The sequence below is a fragment of the Pygocentrus nattereri genome, chromosome 27, assembly GCF_015220715.1.
Source record: "Pygocentrus nattereri isolate fPygNat1 chromosome 27, fPygNat1.pri, whole genome shotgun sequence".
NCBI lineage: Eukaryota > Metazoa > Chordata > Actinopteri > Characiformes > Serrasalmidae > Pygocentrus > Pygocentrus nattereri.
The window spans coordinates 2,632,508-2,647,434 of NC_051237.1; the positions used below are offsets into that span (position 1 = coordinate 2,632,508).

A 14,927-nucleotide genomic window follows, 5' to 3' on the forward strand; every position below is an offset into this window, starting at 1 on the left:
CTGTTTTTGTCACTTATTTTCCTTCGACTTTCCTTTATGCATGAAGAATCCTCGTCTCCTCAGAAATATTTCCTCACAAATGATTAACATGCATCTAATGGCTGTTCTGGCGACTTATGGTGGTGATCTCTGACTTTTTCACCATACTGTAGACCACCCATTGTAATTCAACCTTGAGTTAAATCACTCTACACAACACACCTTTTTACTTTGTCATAATAACTCATTCATATTCTTTCTTAGGGCCCTCGTGGTTACAAAGGCATCACCGGTCCCATCGGCATTCCTGGAATCCCTGTAAGTTTGAAAATCCGTCTCCCTCTCTTTTCCAATCACTGAAATAACATCTTTACATCCAGATTTCTTCCTGTGTCACATAGGGTGAGGAAGGACCTCAAGGACCTCCCGGAGATGCTGGTGACAAAGGTGATATGGTGAGTAGTATTTATCTGTATTCACCTGTCCTCCAGTAGCCAGAGGCTTTTTCCAGGATGTTTCCTTTTATCCAAATGTGTTTCCTTGTAGGGAGAACGAGGCATTAAAGGGCCACAGGGAGTGGTGGGAAAGAAGGGCGAGAATGTGAGTAAGATCTGACACTTTTGGTAAAAAAAAAAAATCTTTCCACATTGAGGAAAGCTTGTGAATTAACTTTCAAGGGGATTACAGATGTGAGCATGTACAGCTTCATTTGCAAAGAACATTCAAAATGCATGTCAATAATGAATAAACTTTTGTTTGTATTGTCAGGGTCTTCCAGGGATTGATGGAAAAGATGGTACACCTGGCATCCCAGGAATAAAGGTATAGACAATCATTTCAAATCTGCTAAGCCCAAGACTGTCGTTAGTTGTTATGAGGCCTTGTTTTACATTGAGGTAATTGTTACCAGTGAAAAAGCTGATTTTTAGGCCATTTTACTCTGTTGCGCTTTTTTTTTTAAACACTAACAAAGAAGACAAAGGAATGAAATAGCCAACTACATACTGCTCATGAACTGATTGTGCCCAAAACTAGTAAGTAATATACAGTATGTGACCAACATGAATTTCTCCAGAGCAGCAAAGATATTGACTCTGGTCAGTAGTGCACAGCCAGAGCAATGCATCCCCGATGTAGCCACTGATGTAACCACGTTTTCATGCAGTCTACTTAATAACCTTGACTTTAATCTTATATGGATACATAAATGAAATGATCATTTGTTCTGCTATTGCGGTGCTGAAGCCTCATCAGTTTTCTCTGCAGATCTTAAAACTAGGTTTCTTACTTCATCTATTTAATAAAGCTTACTTACTGCATCGATAATTAAATTAGAACAGTTAGTAAAATTAGTGTCTTTGGAACCTGGAAACAGGTTTACCACATAGACAGAACCTTAGATGTTTTGTTTTTGTTTAGTTTTTTATTTCCTTAGTTCATTTGTGTCTTTGGGAATGGGTAGAAAACAACACTCCACTCTGTCATGGGGTCTTTCAAAACTAACAGGTCACATCTCTTAATCAAAATATACCCACATGTTCCACTAAAAGTGGCTAGCAGTGGTCGCTAAGCAGTGACTGGAGGGCTTAAAAGTGGGGCAGATCTTTAGATCTTGAGCACATGGCTTTAGTCGTGTACTGGATGCTGTACTATGCACTGCTGATGAAGAGTAGCCTGTAGTATACAGTATAAATTAGTGCAGTTATAATTTTCTTTTAATCAGTGTGCAGACGTTGGTTAACAGCCCATTCTGCTTATATGGGCTGGTAACCAGACTTAAATCCTAATGCTATGCAGAGTCTAGAGAGGCTTGAGGCTCTGCTTCAGCTCAGAGCATTAAAAGGAGAATGATGAGGAAACCATGAAACGTGGCTTTAGTGTGTCGTATATTTTGACATGTTTTTGTTTTGTCTGTAAAACTCAGACGGACGTGTGGCACCAACTGGAATTGTCCTGATTCTTAAATTAAAAGACTCGTAGTTTTAAATAATGAAAATAGCTTAATTTATTGACAACTTTGTGCTGATTTATATTAATAAATGAAAATGACCGGCCACCGGTTGACACTGCACAAATGAGGCCATGCTATTTTGTAGTCACTGGCTTTTATTCACTGTAAGGCACATTAGCATGTTTGGTCAATCTACTCCTGTAACAATGAAATGTTCAAAAGTATTTTCTTGTCTCTTTCTAGGGTGCTCCTGGTCAGAGTGGCAGACCTGGTCTGCCTGGCCACCAGGGGACAGCGGTAAGCACCTATTTTAAATCTAAATGACGTTAGCCTTGTTAATACTTTTCTACAGCACTGCAGTTTTGGCCAGCCCATGCCTGAGGACATAAATTCTCATCCTGCTCATGTACACTTACTCTGCATTGCATTTTGCTCCACCACTCTCAACAGGATAAATGGGAAATAATTAAACAAAAAAGAAGGCAAAGTGTCTGTGTGTTTTCTAGGCACAGGTCCAGACTGACCTCTGGGACCTCACTACTTTAGAATTTATACTAGCTTGAAATTGCCCTCTCTCTCGTTCTCTGCAAACAATTCATCATCATCAAACATAACTCTTTGTCCTGGTGGCAGTGGGTAATGGAGCATACGGATGGAGTATGATCCACACCATCACTGTGTGCTCAGCACACAGCATAATGGAGGAGCCCTCTCCAGCAGCACCAGTTATCACTACCTCTTTTGGGCAGTTGTTTGCATGGGGAGTCCTTAGAGGAGGGACACAAGGATCATCTCCCTGACCTTTTCTGTTCTGTGTCGTATTGTTTTTTTTCAGGGTTTGCCTGGTAGCCCTGGGACCAAAGGTGGTGTGGGAGATAAGGTAAGACAAATAAAACCATGTTGCCTAAGTGCTTCTTATTAATAATAATTATACCCTATGGATGTTTCAGTGTCAGATATTGCTGATGTCTTATTCTGTGGGTTACCCTGCAAGGTACACAGTGTACTGTCACATAGATTCAAGCAGGCATAATCTAAAACACAGACCAACTCTAGTTCCCTTGTTCTGCAGGGTGACCCAGGACCCAGAGGTTTGATGGGAATGTCTGGTGCCCCAGGCCCACTGGTAAGTCATTAGAACAAAAGATTAATTTGATATATACTATATATTTGATATATACTATATAACGCTAACATAAGAATGCTGTAAACATGTCATTAGCTGTCATAAGTTGTCATGACAAATTAAGTTCAGTAATATAATACCTCTCTTATGTGCTCTTTCTCTTTCTCTCAGGGTGAGCCTGGGCCTCCAGGTGAAGCTGGTATGGAGGGAGTTCCAGGACTAAAGGTGGTTAACTTCTCCTAAATGCCTTGATTTTTGCCCAGTTATCACCTCAGTGATCGTCATTACAAATTCCCACCCTTTCTCACAATTTCCCTTATTCTATCATGAGATGGACCCATCAGAGAGCTCAAACCGTTGCACATGCAACATTGTAGTTCAGCCGAATAGGCTTGAGGGGTGCTTACTGCCCAAAACTGTGTACATGAGCACAACTTGCCAGTACCACTGTGCAATGGATTTTGTCTTCTGACAGTATGAACATCCAGTAGTCCTACCTGGGAGACCTAGCCAGCCTTCTTAAAAGAATGGTTTGCTGAAAAATGAATGAATGAAATTTAAATCAGCCTACTCCAAACATAGTCACTTGGTCAAACTTGCAAATATATAGAGGCTAATATAACAAAGATCACCAAAGGTGATTGACTCCCATTGTTTGGTAGTGTCATTAGCCTTTAGCACCAGTGTAAAACAAACCTCAGACACAAAACATGTCAGATCGACGATGCGTAGTCAGTGAACCATTTCTTTAAATCAATATTTTGATATTTAGGCCAAGGCTTCTGGATATCTTCAACTAAATCATCAGTTAAACCAAATAAACAGCCCTGTAGATGGAGGTTATTAATGAAAATGTTTAATGTAGTTTAGGTCTGTGCTGAAGCAGTGTCTGGAAAACCAGCTCTCACTAAAATCAATGTCTGTTCTCTCCTTTTTATCAATTCATTTTTATTCATTTACTCTCTGTACCGTGTTCCTCCTTCTATAGGGTGACAGGGGTGAGAGAGGACCAGTTGGGCCTCAGGGGATTGTTGGCAAACCTGTAAGTTAACTACATTACATGTAAAACGTCACATTTTGTAGTGTTTTTGGTCATCGAAATCCATCTCCGAGTAAAACATGGCAAACCTCAAAGTTCCTCATTTATGAGTCCTGCTTTTCTTAATTGGTCATCTGTGTCTGTAGGGAAGCAAAGGAGAGAGAGGGCCAATGGGTGTACCAGGACCTCAAGGCCTTCCTGGAATCAAGGGCGACAAGGTGTGTGCATGACCAAGACATCTACATCTAAGCATATTTGTGAATATGCAGTGCTGTCACACTTGAATGTTTTAGATCATCAAACTACTGTTAATATTAGACACAAATAACCCAAGTAAACACAACATGCTGTTTTCACCTGATGGTTTCATTCATTGAAGGAAAAATGCTGTTCCATGAAAAAATATTTGCTCCCCTTAGTTACTAAATCAAGTAGTTAACCAAATTCAATTGAGTGTTGGGTTCAGTTTCACTAGTCACACCCAGGCATGTTTACTGCCAGACCTGTTCATCTAAAGATCACTTAAATAGAACCTGTGTATGTGCAATGTGAAACAGGCTACGTCTCAAAAAGCAGCACATAATGCCACGTTCTAGAATGAGCTTCAAAGCCACTGCTAATGCCCTGGGACTTCAGCGGACCAGAGTGAGAGCCATGAGCCTCAAACAGAGAAAACTTGGAACAGTGGTGAACAGTAGTGTCCACCCATCAGTTCATGACCTAAAGCTTAAGCTGGGTTGGGTTATGCAGCAGGTCAATGATCCGAAGCACACAAGCAAGTCTGCCTCTAAATGTCTCAAAAGAAACAAAATGAAGGGTATGGAGTGGCCGAGTAAAAGTACTGCCTCGAACCCCTTGGAGATGTGGCAAGACCTTGGATGGGCAGTTCATGCCGAAAACCTTCCAATGGAGCTGAATTTAAACAACTCGGCAAAGAAGAGTGAGCCAAAATACCTTCGCAGTGATGTGAAGGACTCATAAATGTTTGATAGCAGGTATAGCCAAGGGTGCCAACAGTTATTAGGTTAAGGGGAGCAAATACTTTTTCACACGGGTAATATAAGTTTTGAATAAATCTTCATCTTCAGTAAATGCAGTTGTCTTATAGAATCTGCATTTTGAGCTTACTCATGTTGTCTGTATCTTATATTAAAATCAGTTGGATGATCTGAAACATTCACATGTGATAAATTAGCCAAAATAGAAGAAATCAGGAAGGGGGCAAATACTTGTTCACAGCATTGTATATGTCCAGAATGAAAAGATAGCTGAGAAAAGCTGATCCGTTAGATGTTGCAGTAATATATTATGGCCATACAGTGGCAGTATTACCCTGTGCATCAGCAGAGAATTAGGTACTGTGCTTTTTCACCAAAGGCATCCCTGTAGCTCCTGGGTAATTTATCCCCTGGGTTGCCAAATAATTCCCCTCTATCAAAGATGAAATATCCTCATATGGGCACTTTAATGTTTGTTGTCTTTTTATCTATAATACCCTTGCCATTTAATGTAAGCTATCGGGCACTGCCAGTGATAATTTAGTGTGGTGGTCCTCCAGTATCTGGTTAAACAAAGATATTGCATACAATAAATTGTCTGCCTGAACCATTAGGCCACATGACGGATGATCTGTAATCTGGTGTTGCTTCTTTCTCTTAGGGATTCCAAGGCAAAGTGGGGACAAAAGGAGGCGTTGTGAGTATATGCTCAGATAAATGTTGATGCAGCATAATGGAAGTCCTTCCTGGACAATAGCTGAGTGACTTTAGTAGAATTTTTTAGGTGACTAACCAATCTTTGCTTTGCTATACAGGGAGATCCAGGGGTTGAAGGATTGGGTGGCGAGAAAGGAGAAAAGGTAAAGCTCTTATGATACAGTGTCTGTTAGAAAGTAAAAGATTTTCTTACATTCAGATCTAGATGTTAATACAGTCTTGTCTCTCATCATTCAACAGGGACAGTCTGGTGAACCTGGACCCAAAGGACAGGTAAGAGGAAGAGAGTGCATGTACAGTAGTGAAGATTCTAGAGGATTTCTGCAACGTTGTGACTGTAATTACAGACGATTGAAGGAATACTTTACAATAGAATTGTTTAAAGGAATTTGTTACAGCTTTCTGTATATGTTAAATGTAGTCAATCAGCCAGGATGTGCTTGCTGTTTGAAATTTGCTTCTTTCGTTGGGCACTGGAGCTGGACAGATAAAAAGTTTCATAAATTTTACAATTTTACCCCATAATTAACATTGTGAAGAGGGCGGGCCGAAGATTGGGCCCCACTGGACAGCTTTTTTGCAGACCAAGGCACCTGTTTTCAATTGTTTTCAAAGTCAAAGACACACAAGAAAGGTCCTTTGAGTTGCAAAAAGATCAACTCAAATTGAAATTAGCATGACAACAGCATAGGGATGGGCAGCTGATCAGAAAAAACAGCAGCCAGAAGCAGTGCTACAAAAAAATGCAATGTAAACCCACAAGAAAAAAGGCCATGCAGTGCACCTCAAGTTTTATAGCCTTCAGGAAAACAAAAAGCTTTCTGAACCTCACTAAACCAACACATGCTTGCCTCAAACTGCATTGAGTTATGAAGTAATCAATCAAATAGACTTGAATATTTAGTCTCTGACACTTTAGGACATATTGTTAGTCTTAAAAAGGTTAAAATATACAGACAAAATGGTTGCTATTACTATCTATTACTGTAGCTAACCATACAGCAGACCATGTCAGAAACTACATAAGTAAGTCAGTTTGAAAACAAACACATTTTGAGGCAAGTGAGATGCCAATTGGTGGGAGTATAAGCCGTTAGCCACATTAGCCTTGTAGCTCCAGTGCAAAGTTAGAGATTCAAACTTTGCGAACATGTCTTCTACATTTTGGGTAAGAAATATTTTTGTGAAATTAGGTTTTAGATTAGAGAAAAATGTATTAAATGAAATTAGAGAAGCTTACAGAATAACATACCGTCGAGAATTTCCATAGACATTCACATGTTCTCTCAGTACTGAGCATCTTCAGCCATTTTCTTGCATTTAACTGACAGCAAGGAATAAGGGGTGACCAAGGACGCAACGGCCCCACGGGTGATCCTGGTAAACCTGGAGATAAGGGTCCTCCAGGCCTGCCTGGACCCCGAGGTCTCAGCGGAGTGAGAGGAGTGCCAGGCATGCCAGGAATACAGGGACCAGCTGTGAGTATCCCTCTCCCATTACAAAGTGTGATTTCACACTGTACAGCATAATTTTCTCCAGCTGTGCAGAGACAGCACCTCCAATTATCATCTCAGTATATTTCTTATATGTTTATATCTTCAGACTTTTCTGAGTAGTACAGTCATGAGTAGTACAGAACATGGAAGAAAATACCAAATTACAATGATCAATTAGCACCCTAATTATGGATAAGGACAGTTCCATTGTGGGCCTATTCAGGTGCTTTACTTTCAGTGCTCGCATACACACATAAATACCTATTTACATACATATACACAAACCCATTTTTCTAATCTTTGCTCCTCAATATTCCTTTTAAAGAAAGAGATGAAACTATGTAAATAATAAGGGAAAAAATTCTGACTTTCCCTTCAGATAAGCACCTTGAAAAAAGAGATTTAATATTGGTTTTATCCTCTTTTTGTCCTCTTGGCATCCCCAGATCCCCTTACCATTACCAAGCCATAGGCCTGCTGTCAGGCCCAAAGTTTTATTACTTCTGTAACCTAAAAAAAGCTCCATTAGTTTGCTTTGAAGTGAAGTTTGTAAGAGAGAACTTCTTCCTTTTCAGACCTTAAAAATTGGTGGACAAAGTTGTGGATAAGCCAATTACTATTCAAATACTTAAAATTTACAGAATATTTCCAAACTATTACATTTGGTGTGTTATGTTTAGAATGGCTTAGGTAGTAAAATGCTCAATCTGTTATGAATGTTGATAAAACTTTACTTGGCTAGCCTGCTAGATGGCAAGCTAAAGCCTACGGAGCTAGTGATAACAAAAAGAAAGGCAATGCATCCCAGTTTTGAACTAAAGCATATTGCTAGACAAAGCAAATAGTCATAAAATGTATTTGCATTATACTCAAACTTCTTAAACATTTTGCATTACAAAGTTAGCATGGCTAGCTATACAGCTTACTAAGGTTAATCTAGCCGTTGGGAGCTGTATAGCTATACAAAGCACACACACACATCTTCGAATCTGCTTCTCTTTCTGGGGTGGGGGGGGGGGGGCGTTGGGGGGTGCTAGAGCCTATCCCAGCTGTCATCAGGCGGAAGCCAGGATACACCCTCAACAGGTCGCCCCTCCATCACAGGGCAGTCAGATACATTTGCTCACACACTCACACCTAGGGGCAATTTACCATGTCCAGTTGTTCTAACTTGGGAGGAAACCAGAGTACCCAATATATATATATATATATATATATATATATATATTGAAATGGGTTCTAAGAGGTTGCTAGTTTTGCAGGTGCTGTCAATACAGATGCAAAGTCAAAAAGCATGTATGAAATGTTAAAAGTTCTGATGATTAAAACAGCAGATTCATAGGTTATCCTCGCTTATCATTCTCCTTCTCTCCTCCCTTCTGTCTCTCTCCTCCCCCCTTCACCAGGGCCGTGACGCCTCAGATCAGCACATCATTGAGGTGGTCTTGAAGATGCTACAAGGTGAGTATGAGGCATTATGTTTCAAAACAAGAGATTGCCCTGGGCTTCAGGATAAAGCAAGCTGCAGTCACAATGTCAAAAAGAGGGCAGCTGAAATCTATGGAGCTAAACCCATGATGCACTTTTTATCCATAGAAATGAATTAATGTGAAAGTCATCACTCCTCTGGGAGGTCTTGGCTGTCAAAGAGCGTGGATAGTGCAGACTGCAGCTATTTTTCCCCTCCTTTCATATTGACTTTTTCTTCCCTCCCTCTCAGTTTTCTCAGGGTCTGTAAGTCTGTGCTATTTTGCTGGAGATGACCAGGGCTGACTCATGATAACCTCTGTTAGGCCTTATCATTTCAGTGTAATCCTTCAGCCTGCCACACACACACACACACACACACACACACACTCACGACACTCACATACACACACTATTTGACACAGTCAGACAAACAATTTGAGAGAGAGGAGAATTTCTACCTTCCTCCCTGCAGTGAAGGTGATTAGATTTGGCCACTGAGACACCTTGGGAAGTGGCCGCCAGGTTAACACTTGCAGTGTCATCCTCGATACACCTGCCTAGCTCTATGCGGTTATCTTAATGACATTTACCCCAATGTCATTGGATGGCTGATATACAGAGATGTACATACAATTCCATCCATATTTGCACACTACTTAAGCGATTGTAAGATTGTACTGTTATCTCCTGACAGAGCGGTTAGCCGCTGTAGCAGTGAGCGCTAAAAGGGCAGCGCTAGGAGGGGCTGGAGTGATGGGACCACCAGGGCCTCCAGGACCTCCTGGACTTCCAGGGCCTCAGGGACCTCATGGCCTTACTGGCGCCCGTGGCATTCCTGGCATGATTGGGGCTGCAGGCCAAATTGGAAACACTGGCCTTAAAGGTAAAGCACCTGTAAAAGGCTAGAAAGCAACAACAACAACAACAACAACAACAAGCACAGATTTAACATGAGCACACAGGCTTTACATGAGTTGTTAGAGTCCTGGCTCTCATATCTACATAACACCAACTAATCTACGCACTGCCAATGGCAGTGTAAAACTGCCAACTCATTCTGTGATGATGGCTAAGTAACATAATAAAATATATTGATATTTTATTTGTAAATTGGAGAAGGTGAGGAGAGTGAGGTCATGGGTTGCTTTTAGGCAGTGGTGTAGACTACATGACATGCAGAGATTTGCCATATATCCACTAGGAAACCAATAAAATTTGAAACCAATAGAAATGGTGACAGCAAAGTACTGAATTAACACAAAGTCAATTCTGAACAGCCAGTCCTCATCAAGCTGGCTGACAACTTCAAACCTTAAAATGTTCTACAAATAAAGCCTTGGCTAAACCCCTCCCCTTAATGCTGACTGGCCAATCATAACTTAGCAAGATTTATTTTTTTCAGGATTTATTTATATACAACTTTTTAGAACGGACATTGTCACAGAACAGCTTTACAGTCCATCCAGGTCCAGGCCCCAGATGAGCAAGGCAAGGGCGACTCTGGCAAGGAAACCTCCCTAAGAATCCTTGAGACCCAAGACTCAAAAGCGGAGCCCATCCTCCTCTGATCAACACAGGATAGCAAAACAATAACATGAGCAACCGCAGAGTAGCCAATGATAACCAGTGATTACTGTTAAAATACTATCAGGGTAACAAATGCGAAATAGCTCCATGAAAAAACTGATTACTGTTAGAAGCACATCGCAGTAAAAAGATGGGTCAATCCATGAAAACCAGACTATCGTTAGAAGCCTGTCATGACGATATGTTGTTGTAATAAGAAAATGACTATTTTCTAAGACACATAAGGAGAGGTCTAGGATCTGGACTGAACAGGATCTGGACTGAACAGGATCTGGACTGGACTGAACTCCATATTACTCCAAACTTGTCAGTTGTAGCAACAGCAATCAAGTGATAACAGGGCTCTACCTTCAAAACAGTTGACAAGGTTGTTGTTGGGAGAAGGAAAAAAGTAAACAGTCCTAGAATCTGTAAGACTCATATAATATTACCAGAAAAATGCTCTTTCCCAACTCTGACTTAACTGAGTTAAATATTAGTGGCAGCTACCTGAAGTCTTGTAGTGTGCAACTAAATGTACACCATCACAAACAGTAGCAATACTTAACATTAGAAATATGGCAATTCATTATTTATGTAGAGTATTGATGTAAGTTGGTTAGCATTTTAGTTGTGTTTCCATATGTTAGCTAAGCTACTCTTGCTAACAGCTGGTCACAGAATAGCCATTACTTCAGACTAGACTGGCAGTGTTGTGCAACATCGACAAATGCTAGTTTTATACTGGGATTATAGGATTATACGGTTTGATTGCAGTATGCTTTGCACTGTGTTAAATATGTATTGTTCAGCCAATAATGTGACATGATTGAAGACTGGACTTATTTTGACCAAAATCATTTAACTTTGTTGGATTACATCAATACCTTGACTGATAGAAACAGCCATATGAAACAGTGACTGGTCAGGATGCTCACAGCACACAGTGAAACACACTGTCAATGACTAGAGGGCTCATTCGCGCATGGGAGCCTTCTTTTAGCACAGGCCAATATTCCAGTAACGATTTACAAATGGTACTCTGTGCTGCTAGCAATCTGATACATTTAAGGGTTAATGTACTGTGGAGCCAATGCCTACGCTTAACCTCACCTGGCTTGGTACAAGATTGAGCTTGTGTAAACTCAGGATAGAATAATGCTGGGCAAGAGGACTGTAGATGAATATCTTTGCCTTCTTTTTGTGCTGTGCTTTACAGGAAAGAGAGGTGCAAAAGGAGACAGAGGAGATCCTGGCCGTCCACATCCAGGCCAGATTGGGCCCCCTGGCCTTCCAGGTACGTTATATAGAGGCCCCTGAGCTATCTATAGAACACGGGTGTCAAACCCAACCACTATTAGGACCATATTAAAAATAGCAAATCTGTAGGCCAGCTGTGTTTTCATTTCATTTTTACTTAACATTTTGTTATGACCCAAACCGGCCATTGTTTATTCAAAATATGCCAAAACTGCTACAGCAAAATAGGCATTAAATACTTATTCAAAGATAATTCTAAATAAAAACAAATGGTTTTAGATATTTTTTTTAAACTGCCCATTTGCTTGAAGTAAACACCAGGCTGTAGTGTATTTCAGGGTGAAACAGGCTAATAGAATAGAAAATTAAAGTATTCCCATGGGCCTAATAGGACTCTGTCACGGGCCTGGCTTGGTCTGCAGGTCTTGTGTCCGTAGAACTTTCAGATATGGTCATATGCCAAAGTTTGGACACCCCAGTCAAATTCCAATTTGTTGTTTTTCCAAGTGAACATTGGCAAGTACACATACTCTACAGAGAGCTAATGTCTGCACATTTTTATGCCCAATTCCATGAATTATATGACCATGAAATGTTAATAATATCAACAAAATGTCATTTAAACAGTGTTGTTCAGTCTTTGGCATACAGGCAGATTTCCATGTGTCCTCAAAAATGGACTTTTGAGAGATGACAGTGATTTAGTAAAGCTAAGAGCAAAATCACAACTATTATATTTAAGGCCATGGAAGTCACTACTGCTATGCCTCAGGCTTAAACTACAGAAGAAAGCAGTGTATACATGTACAGAATACTATTGAAACAAAGTGAAGTTATTACAGTTGAATGTGATAGTTCAAGATTTTTGCAGCACAGAGTAAAGAAGCATTGTGATTGGTTATAGGTCATATACCAGTATTGCAAAGGCCAAACATGATTATGATTAACAAATAATGCACTGTACAATCGAGTCAACACATTTACTGATTTCTACTTTGACTGAAGTCCTCACAATCTTTGTTGATCATAGTTCCTTACACTCAGCAGTTTTTAATTATTTCCAAACTCCTAATTTAACACGCCTGATTCAGTTCATCAAGTCATCAGGAGCAGCTGAGTGGTGGAATGAGGTGGATGTGATTAGAGCTGCAATAAAACTCTGCAGGAGAATCACCAGGAGCAAAACAGATTAAGACCTAGTTAGATATGGACTATTGCTGCAGACATTTAGCCAACCCTTGTGTTCTACACTAAGAAACATATTGCTGCCCATTATCTTGTTCTCTCATTATCTGTCTATCATCATTCAATGTTTCTTCTGAAATCAAGGGTATTAATCAGAGTTTGCCTCCCTTTGCTGCAGTAACAGCTTCTACTTTTCTGTGAAGGCTTTATCGTAGATATTAGAACAGTGCTGTGATTGCTTTTGATTGCATTCAGCCAAAAGAGCATTAGTGAAGTCTGATGTTGGATGATTAGTTCTGCGTCACAAACTCCACTCCTGCTCATCTCAAAGGTACTGGATGGAGCTCTATCACAGTTCCACTGCTACACAGCCCCAATGCTGGGGGGCTCTATACCCCTCCAGCCGACCTACGTACCCACCAACTAACCAACCAAACATATCTACCTACCTACATACCTATCTAGCAACCAACCAACCCACAAAGAAGGCTTTGTGTCACCTTTATTCAAAAAAGTTTAAAGTCTAATTGAACTGTACCCTGCTTTCTCTCAGGTCCTCCTGGTCTGGACGGCGTGGCACGGGATGGTAAACCAGGAGAGAGGGGGCCACAGGGTACGCCTGGTGAGGCAGGTCATCCTGGAAAGGCTGGGCCTCCTGGCCTTCCTGGCTTCTGTGAAGCAGCGGCATGCCTGGCAGCCTCAGCCTACACTTCCCCCAGACTACAGGAAGCGGGCAGTGTGAAGGGGCCGTCCACTTAATGCAGGCCATTCACTACAGCCTGAGGACATCTGAGAGAGAGCCAGGAAAAGACATACAATCTTCCACCAGACGTCATCACAAAGCAGGTGGAACGGTCCAGAGTGACTGACTTTGCAGTTTAGTGTGTGCATGTTGTGTGCGTTTGTGTGCGTTTGTGAAGGATGACTTGAGACGATTTGATTACATCACTAAGAGTGGCGACCAACGTTAATCGTAATAGTAATCTGGGCTAGTTGGGGGTCGACGGTTTGGCAGTGTTAATTACTTTGGTGCCATCCCACCATGAAGACAGCGAGATGTGAAAATATTTCAGTATCATAGATGACATCAAACCTGGACTAGACAATCTGTGATACGCAAGTCCAATCATTGGTCCTTCTTCTTATTCGTCTATCGTGGTCACTGCATACATTTGTTCAAATATTTTCTAAGATTATTGCAGTTCTGATTTAAAGAACAAGGTCAGTAAACATTCCCCTAAAACATGTACTATTTTTTCTAATAATAAAAAAAGTCCAAAACTTTAGTCTGTACCTTTGTAACTTATTGTTAATTACCTCATGGAAGTGCTTGTCTGCTCTTGAGCACACGGTTGCTATGTACATTATGTCCCGTTTGTACTTGCCTCAGCTTTGAAACAAATGATCTGTCCTTCAATTTGCCCAGAAACAGTACATTATGCTGAATATTATCACTGATTCAGTGCTGTAAATCTTTGTAAATGTGTGTTAATTTTATATGAAGGGATGGGTTTAGAAATATGAACAGAAACCCACATTTAATGAATATAATCAGCATTTGGGATCAATCTCCAACAGAACGAAATGCCACTTTCAGGTTGTCATGTGTTGTTTGTTTTGCCACAAAACAAAGGAGAACTGATTATCTTCATTAACACTATTTATTGGTGATTATTTGGTTCATCTGTAAAGGCATGAGGTTTCTCCGTTTCTTTTTCGTGGTTGTTCAGGACAATTCAAATCAATAAAGAGGAACGTTTTGTAAGACTGAATATTCTTCTGCATCTTGTGAAAAAGAAAGCAAAGATGAAAACCCTGCACCTGGCTTAATTCTTTTTCCTTTCCTTTTTCTACTTCCATTGCATTATCTTTCTTTATAAAATAAAACAAATGCATCCATTTAGATGTTGTGTAATGCCGACAAGTCATCATCACTCCCATTTTAAGGCAAGATTTCTAAGTGTAATCCTGTCCCCTGCAGCTTGTGGACAAGGCGAGGAAAATAATGTAAGTAGACCTTGTTTCTTTAGCTACAGTGGCCAAGACATGCTGCACTGTGTAGAGGTAAGAGACATGTTTTCCCACTTCCAATTAGAAAGGCCATCAATTCAGACATTTCAGCAGCAGGACACATTTTAAA

General features: G+C 40.5%; 1 protein-coding gene across 2 annotated transcripts in view; it reads left to right on the forward strand.

Moving 5' to 3' along the window:
* col9a2 (procollagen, type IX, alpha 2) overlaps positions 1 to 14,559 on the forward strand; it is a 36,292-nt gene extending 21,733 nt beyond the window's left edge. The window contains exons 16-33 of one of the 2 annotated variants that reach the window (XM_017693133.2): positions 244 to 297; positions 381 to 434; positions 526 to 579; positions 748 to 801; positions 2,174 to 2,227; positions 2,766 to 2,810; positions 3,003 to 3,056; positions 3,228 to 3,281; positions 4,045 to 4,098; positions 4,242 to 4,313; positions 5,755 to 5,790; positions 5,909 to 5,953; positions 6,051 to 6,083; positions 7,142 to 7,288; positions 8,713 to 8,767; positions 9,471 to 9,659; positions 11,562 to 11,639; positions 13,341 to 13,546. In XM_017693133.2, coding sequence (XP_017548622.1) covers positions 244 to 297; positions 381 to 434; positions 526 to 579; positions 748 to 801; positions 2,174 to 2,227; positions 2,766 to 2,810; positions 3,003 to 3,056; positions 3,228 to 3,281; positions 4,045 to 4,098; positions 4,242 to 4,313; positions 5,755 to 5,790; positions 5,909 to 5,953; positions 6,051 to 6,083; positions 7,142 to 7,288; positions 8,713 to 8,767; positions 9,471 to 9,659; positions 11,562 to 11,639; positions 13,341 to 13,546 — 1,338 coding nt within the window. Of the gene's footprint in view, positions 1 to 243; positions 298 to 380; positions 435 to 525; positions 580 to 747; positions 802 to 2,173; positions 2,228 to 2,765; positions 2,811 to 3,002; positions 3,057 to 3,227; positions 3,282 to 4,044; positions 4,099 to 4,241; positions 4,314 to 5,754; positions 5,791 to 5,908; positions 5,954 to 6,050; positions 6,084 to 7,141; positions 7,289 to 8,712; positions 8,768 to 9,470; positions 9,660 to 11,561; positions 11,640 to 13,340 lie in introns of both variants that reach the window. The other variant, XM_017693124.2, reaches the window with a different exon arrangement.
* The last annotated feature ends 368 nt before the right edge of the window (positions 14,560 to 14,927 follow it).